Source organism: Pristis pectinata, chromosome 4 (assembly GCF_009764475.1).
Source record: "Pristis pectinata isolate sPriPec2 chromosome 4, sPriPec2.1.pri, whole genome shotgun sequence".
Classification (NCBI taxonomy): domain Eukaryota; kingdom Metazoa; phylum Chordata; class Chondrichthyes; order Rhinopristiformes; family Pristidae; genus Pristis; species Pristis pectinata.
In genome coordinates, this window is record NC_067408.1 from 72,822,609 (window position 1) to 72,840,220 (window position 17,612).

Genomic DNA, 17,612 nt, shown 5'->3' on the forward strand with positions numbered 1-17,612 from the left:
AGAATATAGCTTTAGGCAAATAAAAAGTGAAATATGTTTACAAGCTATACCTATTTAGATATATTAAATAGTCAATGTGCTAGTAATATAGCTTCCCATTACCATACACAATTATAGGTCAAATCAGAATGAATTTAGCAGGTTGAATTCCCATTATTGTTAATGCATTCAGACCTCCAATAACATGCTTGTTACTATCTTGCAAAGCACCGTGCAAGTAGGAGTTGTGTGGAGTATACCAAGAGTGGGCAGGGGAAATGACCAGTTAATTCCAGACATATCTACATATCTTGGTGGTCACACTGCACCATGACAAAATGAGTTCATAAAGCATGTAAAAAATATAGGTTCACAATTGAACATAACTGAAATTGTACAAAAGGAAAAGTTCTACATCGAGTCCCGATTGTAATTTGGTTTCCTCAGCTGCTAGCTATTGGAAGTGTTTTGGGTAAGCCTGTTCAAACAAAACGATGAAGTGTATGGAGTGTGAAGGAAGAAAATAACACAAAGGCATACGTATATTCCCATGGTGATTTAAGGCAGAATTTTGACTTTGGTGGTTGAGAGAGAAGAGTGAGCAAGTTCTCGATGATTGAAGAAAATGATCAGAGTGATTGATTGAATATGGCAAAGGAAGCTGAGTGCAGTAGCCAACCGACTTGCAACATTTCAAACATCAATCCGGGCTGATAGCTAGGGAGGGTCATGAGACCAACACTAATCCTTGTGAGTAGTAAAGATGATTGCTTTGGTTAAACTGGAGGGAATTGTGGTTTATCTGGGCTGTTGTGCTGGTTAAGTAGTTAACGAGAGATGTCAATCATTGATTGATTGTGAATGGGGAGCAATGAGCTTCACAGACATACAGGCAGAAATTGATTCTTCCAATGGCGCCTTTAAGAATAGGCAGGGAAATACCAAAGGGAAGGTTTGTTGATAGAACGGTTGGTGCATAGACCATGTCTACAATTCAACCATAGTTTGTTTGTTTTTGCTCCTCTCCTTCTGTTCTTCCTCTATTTCCACCTCCTCTAGACAGATTAGTTCCATTAACAATGTCAGGTCAGGAGGGACTGAAACATGGTTACGCAAGAACTCATTAGTCACTCCGACCACTGCAGTTTCTGTGGCCAGAGTGAGGTAGAAGACTGGTAAGGCTTCAAGTGGACATGAGTGGGAGAAGCAAGATTGCAATTGCAAAGCAGCCATGCATTCCAGTACTTTCTAAGGAAAGGGAAGCATTTGTAGAAATGGAAAAGCTGGGAATGTGATTTGAGGTGGGAATTAGTGGCTGCCATTTTAAAGGATAGATGGACTGAGTGGGATGAAAGGAGAGGTGGATTTTGCAATCACCACACTAAAAGATAACACAGGCCTGCTATGGGAGGAAACTGAGGGAGTATAGATGATAAGCCTGAAGGAAAAGTAGGTTCCATGATGGTGGGAGAAGGATGGGAGTGCAATCAGCAACAGTGGATGATCAGATGGAGATGGTTTGGGCAGTGGAACTGACAGCAGGATGACCTAATTTTGGGGGCATAAAAGTGAATATGAGGCCCACACAGTGCAGATGGAGGGAGTTGAAGGGTGTATTCAGAGGGGTTAGTTCTACTGTTTATGACCAAGAAAAAATGATGAACACAAAACAGTACAGCACAGAAACAGGCCCTTCAGCCCACAATGTTGTGCCGAACTAATTAAGTTAATGACGCCTAATTAAACTGAACCCTTCTGAGAAGTATAGAATTAGTGGTAAGCCATGGAAGGAAGATGTATTTGGGCTTAAGGTGGTCAAACTGTATTTGAGGATAAATAATTAAATAGGTACATTTAAGTTTTCAGCCTGTCTGCATTAGAGGTTATGTATGATGTGGATGAAATTATAGAAGTTTAGTTGAAGTTAAGTGAACTCAGCAATTGTATTGTATCTCAACTGATTGTCAGTTGCTATTATGTTTCTTAAGCACTGCCAGAAAAAACTTTCACTTTTAGGGTTTTTAGGCCATTGCAGCACAGAGCTGCTACATAATCTTCTCCGCAGTCTCAGATACTTTGAATTTATTAAAACAGGCTCTAACAGGATCAGTACAATCACATCTTCGTTTTCATCCAGTAGTCTTTGGTGAGCCATTTGGAAGGCTGTTTTGAAAGTTCCCCTCTTGATGTAATTTCTTGTGAGCACAAATACAGTCTTTTTGCTCCCATGTATACTTTGAGAAAGATTGTCAACAATAGCCAAGCCGAGGCCCCAATCTCTCTCTTCCAAACATAAACAGAAGTGCCTTTCTCCCTTATCTTCTAAGTGAACTAATAGTTCATTGACAACCCAATCTGTCACAGCCGGATCAGAAGTGTCATAAGCAATAAATGCATCATAGGAACAGTTCTGCATTGTAAGAGAATGATAGCCATGCCCTTTTAATCGAGAGGTGCAGAAGTAATAAAAGTACCATACATCCCAGTAAAACAGATGATGGGTAATCATTATAACCATAGTGGAAACAATTATAATGGCAGAAGCCAAACATAATGAAGCTTCAACTTCATCCATTGTACATGCATGCTGATCAAGGAGAATAATACTCTGCCCCTGATGATCTTCAGGTGATTCACAGGTAACATCAGTGGCCAGTTGAGGAATATCCAGGTCACATGTATTAATCCATGCAATAAATGGTGCAAGTTCACAAGTGCAATGAAATGGATTCCCTTTTAAAATCAGTACTTCCAGGAAAATTTTTTTGTTTATAGGGAAAATTAATTGGTTGAAAGCTGTAATTTTGTTATTACTTAAATCAAGATATTTTAATCTATTTGCTGTTGTAAGAAAACTTAAGGGAAGTTCATGAATTCTATTTTTTCCAAGTAAAAGTTTTTGGAGAGATTTCGTGTTCTTATAGAGTTCATCGGGGGCAGAGGTTAATTCATTGTTACTGAGATCTAAAGTCAGCAGACTCTTCAAAAATTGTAGTTTATCCCAACTAATTTCCTCTAGCTTGTTATGACTCAAAGACAGATGTGTCAAGTTACATGGTAAGTGTTCATAAACATCAGCTGGAATAGACTGAAGGTGATTGGAGGATAAATCAAGATATGTTAAATTAGTTAAATTTTTAAACAATCTTATATAACGGTGGTCTTCATTCTTCCATAAGACATCCAGATGATTCCCCTTGAATTCTAAAACTTCCATTGAGTCACTGTTCAACCCTGATTCTGTCAAGGTGAAGATGGCATTTTCACTTAAGTTTAATACTCTCAAATATTTAAGGTTTTTGATAAAGCCCATTTTGTGCGTGACACCCTCAACAATAAAGTAGTGCTTGTTGTAACTTAAGTCCAATACTTCTAGTTGCTTCAGTTCTTTAAAAGCATTATCATAAGCTAGATCAATTCTGTTAAAGGAGAGATCTAAATATTTCAAATTAGGCAAGGTCGTAAACTCAGTACCATTCAAAGCTTGTCCAATAGTATTTGCTGACAAATTCAGGCATCTTACTTCGTCAAAGCCTTCAAATTGCTTCGAGTTGATGAAGAAAATATTGTTTGAACTCAGATCCAATGTCTTCCCATAAGAATGACAAGGCCACTTTATTGTTGGTCCTCGGATGAAATCATCATTAGTATTGTGGGATTCATGACCCTGATTACCATTTTCAAGTTGTAAATATGAATCCTTAAAACTTGATTCTATGGAAGGAAAATGCTTACCTTTGTATATCAAGCCATAAAAAAGATCTTCATCACCTGATGGAGGTGATATCCTATTTTCTGGTAGATATATTAAACTTAGTGCTGTAAAACTTTTAAAGATCATTAAGTTTGCCTGTTTAATGAAGTTTGTACCAAAGTTTAGAATAGTAAGGTTGTGCAGACTGTACAGTGGTTTAAGATCCCTTTCATTAAGTTCTTTGAAAACATACCCCTCAATATGCAATTGCCTCAGGGAGACTAATTTGGAAAAATTCCTTGAAAGATTGACATATTTTGGGTAAGCTTTTATTTCATAATTGTATGATATATCAAGCTCTTCCAGTTCAGGCAAGTGGTTTAAAAAATCACCAGTAGCAATTTCAGAAGTAAGGAAATTAAGGCGAAGGTAAAGAACCTTTAAGTTGGCACAGTTCTGAAACCAGCTGCTTTGTAATTTTCTGAGACAGTTGCTGGAAAGAATTAACTTTTTCAATTCTGCAAGTCTTTGAAAAGCATAAGGATGTATCTGAATGGAAGCTCTTCCAGGGCAGGGTTCACAAGGATACGGAGCATTGTAACACCTGGGGCAGTTTCCACTTAAATCAAGGAACTCCAGATTAACCAGACTACTGAAATCATTGTTATTTATGGTTTGTATCTTGTTGGAAGAGAGAGAGAGCGATCTTAAAGATGCTGGCAAGTTACGAGGAACAGAAGTCAAATTATTTAAGTCAAGAGTGAGAGTCTTCAGTTTTGTGTAATGTGAAAGTGCGCCATCTTCCACATGGTTGTTCACATTGCAGGGGTTGCGATGGTAACAGTTCCGTGACAAGAGAAGTGTTTCTATGTTTGACAGGTTTGGTAGGCTTTCATTTGTTATATTTAAAATCTTATTTTCATTGAGGCTGAAAAGTCGTAAACTGGATGGCAGATCCCTCGGGATTTGGAAGAGGTGATTTCCATCCAGGTGCAATTCTTGTAGTTTTACCAGTGAGGAGAAACTGCCTTCTGAAATGACCATGCCCCTACTCTCTGGATTCAACGCTGTGCTCCCAGGATAACAGTTATAACCCAGATCTAGTTTGATTAGATTTTGGAGCTTTGAGAAGGAGTAACTGGAAATATTCATGATCTGATTGCCTGCTAGATTTAGACCGGTCGTATTTGAAGGAATGTTACCAGGGACACTTTTAAGATGGTGGTTTCTGCAGTCCAATTGGATGGAGGATCCATTGTTCTGTATACGCACATTGCAAGGGAGAGATCTGGGAATCCAGCTGGCTGCGAGCAGATTTACAACAAAGTTGAGCAGAAAGAGGAAGCACATTAAAGTCAGCGCTGGAGCCAGTGTTCCTTTTGCCTAAAGAAGCATTTCAAATGAATTAAAAAGGGAAATTAATGTTATTCATCATGTTCTACATTTAAAAGCAATAATTTTCTCTGAAAAGGGACATCTTTTCTTCTCATAATTTTGTCACACAGAAAGTAGAGGCACAAACCTCGATTAAAGAGAAATCCAGAAAGCTTGCTCTGCTTCCAGAAATCACTGCTTCGTTTTTATGAAGTTCAAAAGTGAATGCTTTTGTCACCAATTAATGGCATCGGAATGAGTAAAATCTAATTTATACCAGGACTGCAAATGTCAAATTCATTATCCCGGTACTTTGCTTAACATTCCCAAGATTGAGAGCACCACTGGAATCAATGCTAAAAAGGATTATTATAGCATTATAAATGTCTGGGATGTGTTATTGACAGTGCTATGGCTCTGGGAACCTGGTTGTGGCACGGGCACACCAGTGAAATAGTTGAAGTGATCTCGTCACCCCATGGCTTGGTGTGGAGTGAGCCACTGTGGCAGTGGTGGGTGACTACCTATGAGGGTGGTGTTGGGTGGGCTGGGTGAGCGGTGCAGCCACTAAGCACTGAGATGTGGGACTCAGGACTGCACCCTGCTGACAAGGTGAGTGTGGGCCATTGCTGGGGCAGTGGCTGCTCCGTGCATTAACACACCACTTGGACCCTGTGGTCTCTCCTCATCTCCTGTTGGGTAAGATTGGAGCTGATGTCTCCCGTGCTCTGACTGCTCTGACCAGGACAGCCCCACGTCTCAGCAAGGAACAGCAGCACCGCTTGGCCCAGCCCACCCAACAACAGTCCTCACAAGCAACCCTTCCCCGTTGCCTCAGTTGCTCACCAAGTCGTGTGGCGATGTGGGTACAGTTTCACTGCTGCAGGAGGAGCCAGCAGTGGTGGGGGTTTTCTCCAGGTTCCCAGCAGGGTAGTACCATCAGATCTGTTTTGTAACCTACAGCGGGATAAATGCCTCTATGTGTTTGGACTCCAGGACCAAGAACACTCTATCAGTGCTCCGTGGAGTAACATTAAGTGAGCTATCACTGTATTTCTACAGTGAGGATAATCATGAGCATTTGTCAGTAATAGAAGATAGAACATGGAACAGTACAGCACAGGAACAGGCTCTTTGGCCTATGATGTCTGTGCTGACCATTATGCCAATTTAAACTGCACGTCTGCCTGCACATGGTCCATAAGCCTCAATGAGTCCCAACCTGTTCATGTGTCTATCCAAATGCCTCTTAAACGTGGCTATCATGTCTGCTTCCACCACCTATCTTGGCAGCACATTCCAGGCAACTACCACTGTCTGCAATAAAAGAAAACATGCACCTGAATCTCCTTTAAACTTTCCCCCTCTCACCTTAAAAGCTATGCCCTCTGGCATTTGACATTTCCATCCTGAGAAAAAGACTCTATCTACCCCTGTCTATGCCTCTCATAATTTTATACACTTTGATCAGGTCTCCCCTCAGCCTCCAATGCTCCAGTGAAAACAATCTAAGTTTGTCGAACCTCTCCTTATAGCTAATACTCTCTAATCCAGGCAACGTCCTGGTGAACCTCTTCTGCACTGTCTCCAAAACCTCCACATCCTTCCTGTAATGCAGTGACCAGAACTGCAGTCAGTACTCCAAATGTGGCCTGACCAAAGTTTTAAACAGCTGCAACATGACTTCCTGACTTTTGTATTCAACAGCCCAACCAAAGAAGGCAAGCATACTGTACACCTTCTTTATCACCCTATCTACTTGTGTTGCCACTTTCAGGGAGCTATGGACTTGGTTCCCAAGGTCCCTCTCTATATCAATGCTCCTAAGGGTCATGTCATTTATTATAAATTTTCTTCTTATGCTTCAATTTTAGACGTCAGTTTCCAAGTGTTCTTAATAAATTCATATTGAAATTCTGTTCTTTTCTGAAGATGAAATCAAAAAATTGCTTTTCTGAACTTTGCATATCATTGAACTGCATGTCATTTTTTTGTGGAATTTTACTATCTTGTAAGGGCAGGCACGGTAGTGTAGCAGTTAGCGTAACCCTATTACAGCGCCAGCAACTCGGGTTCAATGCCGGCCGCTGTCTGTAAGGAGTTTGTACGTGCTCCCCGTGTCTGCGTGGGTTTCCTCTGGGTGCTCCAGTTTCCTCCCACATTCCAAAGACATACGGGTTAGGAAGTTGTGGGCATGCTATGTTGGCACCGGAAGCGTGGCAACACTTGCAGGCTGCCCCCATAACATTCTACGCAAAAGATGCATTTCACTGTGTGTTTCATGTACATGTGACTAATAAAGAAATCTTATCTTATCTGATCTTGCTAACAAAGAATGCTTGTTTCTATGAGAGCTTGAACTGAATTTGGTAACCTCAGTGAGTTCACTGTATTAACCATGATAACACAAGAAACAGGAGCAGGAGTTGGGCTGGTCAGGCCCTGGAGACTGCTCTGCCACTCAGCAGAATTATGCCTGATCCAATCCTATCCTCAACACCACTTTCCCAATCTCTCCCTGTAACTCACTACCTCCCTTGTAGTTCAAATATCTCTCAATGTCTACCTTGAAGATATTCACTGCCTACTTCTCCACTGCTCTCAAGGGGTGAAGAAATCCAAAGAGGCAGGACGCTCCTTGTCGCTGCCTTCAGAGGGTGATCCCACTGGAGAGCCCCACTAAGGAAAGTGTCTTCTCAACATCCACCCAGCCAATCCCCCATAGAACCTTATATGTTTCAAGATCACCTCTCATTCTTCAAAACTACAATGTGTATAAATCTGCTCAGCCTCTTCATACATGTGGGAGGCACGGTAGTGTAGCGGTTAGCATAATGCTATTACAGTGCCAGTGACCCGGGTTCAATTCCAGCCACTGTCTGTAAGGAGTTTGTACATTCACCCCGTGTCTGCGTGGGTTTCGTCCGGGTGCTCCGGTTTCCTCCCACATTCCAAAGACGTACGGGTTAGGAGCTATGGGTATGCTATGTTGGCACCGGAAGCACGGCGACACTTGTGGGCTGCCCCCAGAACACTCTACGCAAAGATGCATTGCACTGTGTGTTTCAGTGTATATGTGACTAATAAAGAAATCTTATCTTATCAATCTAGGGACTTTCTCTGCACTACCTCCAGTGCAAGTATATCCTTCCTTAAACATGGAGAGACCTAGTTCACATTCACGCTGTAAAGTTGCATTAAAACTTTCCTCCTGCTATACTCCATATCTTTTGCTGTGAAGACCAACATCCCATTAGCTTCCCTAATTACTTGTTGCACCGGCATTTCAGGAACTAAGATCCCAAGACTCCTTTGTAGTCTCATTCCATTTCAGCAATAATTTACTTTTTCATTCTTTCTTTAAAAATGGTGAACCTCACAATTTCCTAAATTATATTCCACCCAACAACCTCTTAGCTGCTCATTTAACCTATTATACCCCTTTGCAGACTCTTTGTACCTTCACTACCTGCTAACCCACCAATGTTTGTGTCATTGAAATTTGGCTATAGTACACTTGGTGATCTCTTCATCCAAGTTATTACTATAGATTGTAAATAGTTTAGGTGCCATCACTGATCTCAGTGTCACCAGAGTAATTACAGATTTCCACTCCAAAAATGACCCGTTGATCCCAACATTCTATTTCCTGTTACCTAGCCAATCCCTCATCATGCCAATATATTTCCTCCAACCTTACAAATTCTTATCTTGCACAGCAATCTCAATATGGCACATTCTGTACATCCAAATACTTTACAAATCCAAATGCTGGTTCCCTTTTATCCCTTCTTATTTCTTAGGCAGCCCCTCGGGATTGAGGACGACTTGCTCCCACTCCAGTTTCGTGGGTTCCGAGGTGATTGATGTGGCCAGTGTGGACACCATAGGACCTTCCACAGATGGGTTAAGAGATGCAGGAGGGGGTAGATGAGTGGATAGTTAATGAGTTTGTGCAGCACTTGTATCACTTACATGGGGAATCTGTGTGCTCCCAATGGATAGACTCAAGGTTCTCAGTGTCATCCCTGGAGTCAGGGAATCTATGATCCATAACCACTCAAAGTGGAGATGGATATTAAGGTTCATCAAGAATACATCCTTGAATTTTTTCTCTTGTCCACCTGACAATTTCTTACGTGATAGAGATCAGAAAAGACGGTCTGTTTCAGCAGCCTGGTTTGAGGCATACAAATGATGTTGTCTGCCCAATGGAGCTACCTGAGTTTAACTAGGACTTCAACACTGAGGGACATTGACCTAGGAGAGAACACTGATATTCGTTTGCTGATCCATCCAGTAACTTTGGAGGATTTTACAGACACAATGTTAGTGGATCTTTGCAGTGCCTTCAGCTACCTGTTCTAGGTAATGTAGGTCTCAGAAGCACTTAGGTGGGCAGGAATCATGGAGGTTTGTGTCAGGTCTGAGGTTTTGATCTTTAAGCACTCACTCGATCCTGCTGGCGTGCTGAAGACGGTGGCGAATTTCATCATTGATGTCCACTGTCGCTGAAAGTTGGCTCCGAGGTCTGGGAAGTGGTCTGCATTTTCCAGGGTTTTACCAAGAACATTTAATGTCAAAGGGCAGTGTGGTTCTGTCGGGGCAGGATGTCTTGTGAATGTAAGGCCCATCTTCTCACATGCTTCAGTGAATGAATCGATGAGAATGCTGAAATGCAAGTATCATCAGCACATTGCAGTTCGATGGCTGAGGACTGGATTACCTTGATTCTGGAGTACAGTTGCCTATGGTTGTATCATTCCCAATAATCCTGAAGATTAGCTCCACTCCCATGGGAAGTTTGTAGGCAGTGAGGTGCAACATAGTGGCAAGAAAGATTGAGAAAAGCGTTGGGACAATGATGCAATCTTGTTGGACAGTAGTCTTCAGTGAAATTGTGTCGGTTGTAGACCCAATAGTTTGGATCATATTTTGCATCCTGTCATGGAGCAAAACATAAAATGGGGATAAATTTTTGTGGGCAGCCAAATTTGAGGAGGGTGTTCCACATGGAGTTAAAAGCCTTTAGTGAGCTGATGCCGCTTCAGTTATAAGATAAGGTAAGATAGCTTTATTAGTCACATGTACATCGAAACACACAGTGAAATGTATCTTTTTTGCGTGTTGCCAGAGTGTTCTGGGGGCAGCCCACAAGTGTTGACACGCTTCCAGCGCCAACATAGCATGCCCACAACTTCCTAACCCATACGTCTTTGGAATGTGGAAGGAAACCGGAGCACCTGGAGGAAACCCACGCAGACACAGGGAGAACACACAAACTCCTTACAGACGGCGGCTGGAATTGAACCCGGGTCGCTGGCGCTGTAAAGCGTTACGCTAACCGCTACAGTTATTTTGCCTTGAAGTTGCCACACAGTGATGATCACATCCACTGTTCCTCTAGATGAATGGAACTCACACTGTGAGTTAGGAAGCAGCTCTTCAGCCACTGGGGGGAGGCAACAACTTTCCCTGTGACTAATAGCAGAGGGACCACTTTGCAGTTACCACAGTCGGTCTTATCTCCTTTCTTGAAAATGGTCACACTTATGGCAAATCCAAGTTCCCCTAGTATATCCTCTCTTCCCATTTATGGATGTTGGGGCTATGGATTTGTGAGTGAAGCATTAGAACTTAAAAGGGGATATCATCTGCTCCTGAAAATGTTATGTATTCTGTTTGCTTTTGCAAGTTTGTCAAGCTAGATTTTCTTTCATAAAACCATGTTGATTCTGCTGATTGTCATACTATTTTCTAAATGACTTGCTATTATTTCCATCATAATGGTGGACTAACTGGCCTATTGTTTCCTGCTTTCTGTCACCTCCCTTTCTTGAACAGTGGCTGTACATTTGTGGTCTCAAGTCCTCTGGGACCTCTCCAGAATTAGAGGGAATGTTGGTGGATTATAACCAATGCATTCCCAGTCTCTGAAGACACTTCCTTTAAGCCATAAGATGCAGGCCATCAGGTCCAGGGGATTGTTGGCTTTTTGCCCCATTAATTTGTCAAATACCTTTTCCTCTGGTGATAGAGATTGGAGCATCCAGGGGAAATCTAAGCGGTCACAGGGAGAACATGCAAACTCCACATGGATAGTACTGGAAGTCGGGCTTAAACCCAGGCCATTGGAGGTGTGCAGCAATATCACTACCTGTTGCCTCACTGTGCCAACCCTTTCACCAGTCTTTCAGGTAACTCAATACTGACTCAGAGGGAGAGATAATGTAGAAATGGCTCCAAAAGAAACAGAGAAGAAGCAAAACATGGAGAACAAGCCTGTTCAAGTTGGTCAAAAACTTGTGTGTCATTTATTCCTCATCCTCTTGTTTCCAACTAATAATGCATTTAAAAAGTCATGCTAAGTATTTAGTTGTTTGTCATGTCTCAATCCTCATTGGAAACATGTACCTGTTTCACTTCCCATTATATAGGTGCTCCCTAAGAAGCTGAAGTAAAGGTGAAACATATTCACTTAGTTATGGAGCAAGCTATAAATCAAACGATTAAATACAATTGCCTCGGAGGTATCTGAGGGGGAGGTAGCAGGTGAATTAATGCTTTGGCTGGAGAAGTTGATAAAGGAGAAGCTAACTTCCTTGCTGTACTCACGGAAATTTATTGGGCTAAACAATGTGATGAATTTGAGAAAACACAAACCTGAACTTCTAGGAATGATGAACAAAAGCTGCTAAAATCTGTCACCAGATTCCAGTAAAATTCTATGTTAAAGATTTAGGGAGCAGCTCCTCAGCCACTGGGAGGAGGTGTTTGAGAAAGATTTCAACAAAGCAATTCCATCAATTAAAACAGGGACTACAGTATTCTTCAAAATTAACTTGATGTTTATGAATTCCTTTGGGATGTACAGAGGATGTGAAAAGTGCAACCCTTTCTTTAAATCCTTCAGCTACAAAATCTAGTCTATAACAGGGGAAGTTCAAAAAACACGGCTTGCCCAGTGCAGCTTCAAGTTCCTGGGAGTGAACATCACCAACAGCCTGTCCTGGTCAAATCACATAGATGCCATGGCCAAGAGAGCTCACCAGAGCCTTTACTTCCTCAGGAAGCTAAAGAGATTTGGTTTGTCCCCTTTGACTCTCACCAACTTTTACCGATGCACCATAGAAAGCATCCTATCTGGATGTATCACGGCTTGGTATGGCAACTGCTCTGCCCAAGACCGCAAGAAGCTACAGAGAGTTGTGGACACAGCCCAGCACATCACGGACACCAGACTCCCCTCCTCAGACTCCGTCTTTACCTCTCGTTGTCTTGGTGTAGCACCCAGCATAATCAAAGACCCCACCCACCCAGGACATTCTCTCTTCTCTCCTCTTCCATCAGGTAGAAGATACAGGAGCCTGAGGGCACGTACCACCAGACTTAAGGACAGCTTCTACCCCACTGTGATAAGGCTATTGAACGGTTCCCTTATACAATGAGATGGACTATGACCTCACGATCTACCTTGTTGTGACCTTGCACCTTATTGCACTGAACTTTCTCTGTAGCTGTGACACTTTAATCTGTACTGTTATTGTTTTTACCTGTACTACATCAATGCGCTCCATACTAACTCAATGTAACTGCACTGTGTAATGAATTGACCCGTACGATTGGTCTGTAAGACAAGCTTTTCACTGTACCTCGGTACGAGTGACAATAATAAACCAATACCAATACCAATGTAACCCATGAAAAATTTAAGATTCATATATTGTATGTTCATGTTTGTTATTAGCTGTGAACCTGAAAGTATTACAGCAAGTAAGAATAGCATATGTTATAATGGCACAATTGTTTTAGAAGAAGGAATTTTTAAGTTGTACATGTAACTAAGATCATGGATCTATAACTGATGAACCCAACAGTTGCAGTCTCAACCTGTCCATAAACCAAGGTTAGAAGACAACCATCTGCAATAACACTTGAAGGTAAGACTGGAACTAACTCAGGCAATTATTTTCCTGTTAGTTTTGGGACCTTTATGTCTTTAGGATCTGCTGCTTTGCAAGCTCTTTACATTTCCTTGCTTCCTTCCCAACCCTGTCCCAGAGTCTCTAACCCAGTCCCAGGCCTATTTCAGGCTCTGCGTTACTGGACTTCCCACTCTTCCAAACAGGAGTCTGAGAAGCAAGCACTGCTAGTACTGCCAGAGTGGCCTCTGTCTTTAAAGGAAGACCAATAGTGAAAATCGGCCAGACCTCTGGACAATGTCAAAGCCAACAGTTTGTCAATTAGCCGCAAGCATGCCTGAAGTGAAAGAAAACCTTATCAGATTTATATAGTACAGCAGGAGCCCACTCAACCCATCATACTTGCAGGGCTCCTCCAAAGAGCTGGCCAACCAGTCCCATGTCCCTGGTCTTGCATCATCATCCCAGAATTTTTTTTTACATTCCATTCTCTTTTGAAAGAAGCAGTTGAATTTGTTCATTCCTTCAAACAGTGTATTTCACATCAGATCAGCTCACTGTGCAAAAAAAGTTCCAGAAAATCAACTTCCGTTCTTTTGCTGGTCACCCTAACTCTGTGTCCTTTAGTGAGTAACCCTTTGGTCAGTGGAAGCACTTGCTACTTTAGCTTCTTCCCCAATTCCTCTCAGAGCTTTAACTGCCTCTATTAACACCTCGAGGAAGAAGTTTAACATTCTTCCTTCTTGCAAAGGTTAATTACCCTGTGGGCAAATAGTGAGGCCCAGGAACTTTCAGCACTTAGGCTTGATCAGGCAACATGTGTGTTGCGGGAGGATGCTAGAGAGATAAACGCTCCAAATTTGAGTCATTGCTTATGAAGGCCCAGGGTTTAGTGATGTCATTGGGTTTGTAGAGCTTGCAGGTGTGGGTGGGGATTGGCTAAGTTCAGGGAGGCAGACATCAGAGGTTAGACAGAGACATAGAACTGAGGGGATTCTGAATGCTGGTTGGGGCGGCAGGGTGATGGGATTAAGGGTCCTGGAGATTGGGTTGAGTGGGACATTTATGGTCAAAGCCAGGATCAATGACAATCAGGATAGCAGCTGTGGTAAGAACTTACCTTTTTGTTTGTAAGCAACATTTAGGGTTTGGTTTCCCTGCTCAATGTTTCAGCGTAAGCAATGGTGCAGATGCAGAGTACCTAATGCTTTCATGAGTCAAGGGTATAGCAAACCTCTTGTTTGTTCTTCTCCAATATGGTAGAGAGCACACTCCCTATCAGATATGTGCATGCAATTCCGGCTGAACATTTTGGAGCCCAAGGAAACTGTTTCATGTTGATAAATGACAATATATGGCTCAATGTAAAACATCATGATGCTGGAGGAACTCAGTAGGCCAAGCAGCATCCGTGGGGAAAAGCAGGCGGTCAACGTTTCATAGAACATAGAACATTACAGCACAGTACAGGCCCTTCAGCCCACAATACTGTGCCAACATTTTATCCTGCTCTAATATCTATCTAACCCTTCCCTCCCATGTGGCTCTCCATTTCTCTATCATTCATGTGTCTAAGAGTCTCTTAAATGTCCCTAATGTACCTGCCCCCACAACCTCTGCCAGCAGTGCATTCCACGCACCCACCACTCTCTGTGTAAAAAAACTTACCCCTGACATCCCCCTTATACCTTCCTCCAATCACCTTAAAATTATGTCCCCTCGTGTTAGCCATTGTCGCCCTGGGAAAAAGTCTCTGACTGTCCACTCGATCTATGCCTCATATCATCCTGTGTACCTCTGTCAAGTCACCTCTCATCCTCCTTCTCTCCAAAGAGAAATGCCCTAGCTCGTTTAACCTATACAAGCCCAATTTATAGGAGGAAAAATGGAGCAGTGATAGGTGGACAAGAGAGGGGAGGTGGGATGGGCACAAGGTGGTGATAACTATCACTGTTCTGCTTTTCCCTCCTATATATTGGGTTTCCCATTTTCTTACCTTCAGTCCTGAAGAAGGGTCCTGACCTGAAACGTTGACTGCCCGCTTTTCTCCACGGATGCTGCCTGACCTGCTGAATTCCTCCAGCATCATAGTGTTTTTCATCTCGATTCCAGCATCTGCAGTCCTTTGTTTCTCTATGGCTCAATATAACCTCCCACATCTTTCACACGGATAACCGCTTCCCACTGACAAATAGCTAACTCAATAATTAATAATTTGGGTTTATTAAAGGTTTTATAGGCTCCCTAGCTCACTTAAAATTGCATCATTTGTTCCAAACTGGTAAACTCTCTTCTATAACTGTGGACTTCTGTTCAGTCATTTAAAGTGTTACCTGACTGATGAACACTTTAGAATAATATATTAGGAAAGCCTATTTTTTTTTGAGTTCAAAGTCAGCTAATGCAAGACAGAAAGTTTCCTAACAGATCAATCAACTTGACTTCACTTTAATCCCTTGTGTGACCTAACTGTTAATGATTTTTCTGTGGTTCACAGGCTCTTGGGCTTTGCAATATATTTCAACACTTTGGGAACAAACCAGTTATCTCAGTGGTTGTAAATCTTCACATTCTGGGACAAAGATTAAACTATTTTCAAAGATTATTTGCTTTAGGGAAGGATTACAAGTTAAACATGTATGATGGGAACTTACTATTTTAATTCCATGTTTAAAACTGCAAAACTGGAAATTAAACTTCCTGATGCCTCACGTGGACCCTGCATAAAATATAGCATGCTGTTATCACTTGTTGCAGTTCAACTTTCTTCATGTTGATAATGTTTGAAGCGAGGAATAGATTTTTTTTTTCTAAAGAGAACACAATTCTGCTTTCAACTAGCCTTTCAGAATCCTGAGACAATTGCAGCTGTAAGAGCCCATAAGAGCAAGCAATTGATTGTTACGTGATCAAAAATCATTTTGATAACCCAGCTAAGCCATTCATCTTTTAATTCCTAATCAACAGAAATCTTCCTTTTAACAGGATAAGTTTCTGTATCCCCCACCTTTCTCTAACAGAGAGAAATAAATACATTGTTTTTGGAGCAGTAAACCTCTTCCAGAAGTCAGAAAAATTTTGTTGTTGTAATTATTTTGTTACATATTCACATTTAATGCACAGATTCTTATGATTTGGAACAGAAGAGGTCTTATGTTTCACCATAATGCTCAATGTTAAATATTTCCTGTATCAAAATGTCCCATAAAATTTCTCTGTACAGCCAGCTGAGTTATTTTAAGGACTGCAGAACAGTAGCTTCATAATACCTCATCACCCAAGTGCAAGCTCAGTACTACAGAGAGACAAATAAGTTTCATTTACAGACAGGTACAGCTCCTTTTTGCTGCCAATTAGAGTCAAAATACCCATCTTTGATTATGTCTAATTAACAGAAACAATTCAGTAAAGATTTTGCTCACCATTACAGAGTGACTGTTGGAGGCTTCCACTGGCATTAAGAAGCAATGCTTTTTAGCAGATGGTTGCAAAGACAAAATTGGGGAAGTGTGTGTCCAATCAAAGAGGAACAACGCGAGCTGTTCAGCTCAAGCTACTATGCCAAGGCAGTCTTTCATCTGTGCTAATAGTATTTATTTAAGAAGCACCACATTGTGAAATACTTGATGTAACTAAAATTAGCTGAGAAGCTACCAAAGGCACACTGGACAAAATAACCATGCCCCAGAAAGCGACCTTAATTAAAGCAGAAATTCAAACAAGTCAAGAACAGATGTGCTGGTGAAATTTCAGCAATAAACAAACATAAATACCTTTACAATGGGAAATTTCGAAAGTATTTAGCTGATGGCTTGGTCCAAGTGAAGCACAATGGTAAACCATAAAGCCCACTATGACTGGCAGTATGGTGATAGAAGAACCATTCCACATAAGGTGAATATTCCATTGTCCACATTATTTGAAGGTAAAGCAACACAGGGTAAATGGCCCAGAGGAGAACAGGTCTATCTTCCAAAGCTGTGGCTGATAAACCTACTGCTAAACCCCCCAAAGGGAATAGCATTGATTTTCTTGTTCACCAACTTCAATCAAAGGATCTCAGGCACCCTCAGTACAATGAAAGATTGTGCATTAGCATTCCTTCTTGTCAAAAACAATGTTTCTCTGAAACAGCACAGTTGTTTTGATTTTGGTCTTTTGATATCTGTGGGCAAGCGAGAAAAGTTCCTCATAATACCAGAAAACCTCTTCCTCATTTGGATGCAACTTTGAGGGAGCTGGGTGACTGTGATGACATTGTCAGCTACCTTCCTTTGTGCAATTTGCACCTGTTGTTATTCTGGGGGCTAATGCTAAACCCTAAATAGTCTTATGATAATTGAACATTTGATGCCAATGAAATTGTAGAAAGCCACAATCTGGCTTGCAAGTTCTCATTGAAAGTGAAATCCAACCTGTTCCTTTCTTATTACTTAACAGATGGCTAGATTAATGGTAAAATGTGGTAAAACAGCGTCAAAATCCCACATTGGTAACATGTTTCTTTTCATTTTAAGACATGCCCAATTTCTACCACCACGTCCTGTCCCTCTCCACTACTATTGTGAAGCAAAACCGCAAACTGCTGGGGTATCATCCAAAGACAATCTGGTCATTTTAGACCATAGTAAATCAATTGCCTA

At 41.5% G+C, this 17,612-nt stretch overlaps 1 protein-coding gene across 1 annotated transcript; it reads right to left on the reverse strand.

Moving 5' to 3' along the window:
- Positions 1-1,903: 1,903 nt before the first annotated feature.
- Positions 1,904-16,412, reverse strand: LOC127569650 (toll-like receptor 8). The gene is made up of 2 exons (XM_052014450.1): positions 16,392-16,412; positions 1,904-5,056 (listed from the first exon to the last, which is right to left on the reverse strand). Exons 1-2 carry the CDS (start codon positions 16,392-16,394, stop codon positions 1,904-1,906), a joined length of 3,156 nt encoding a protein of 1,051 aa, XP_051870410.1. The 5' UTR covers positions 16,395-16,412.
- Positions 16,413-17,612: the final 1,200 nt, after the last annotated feature.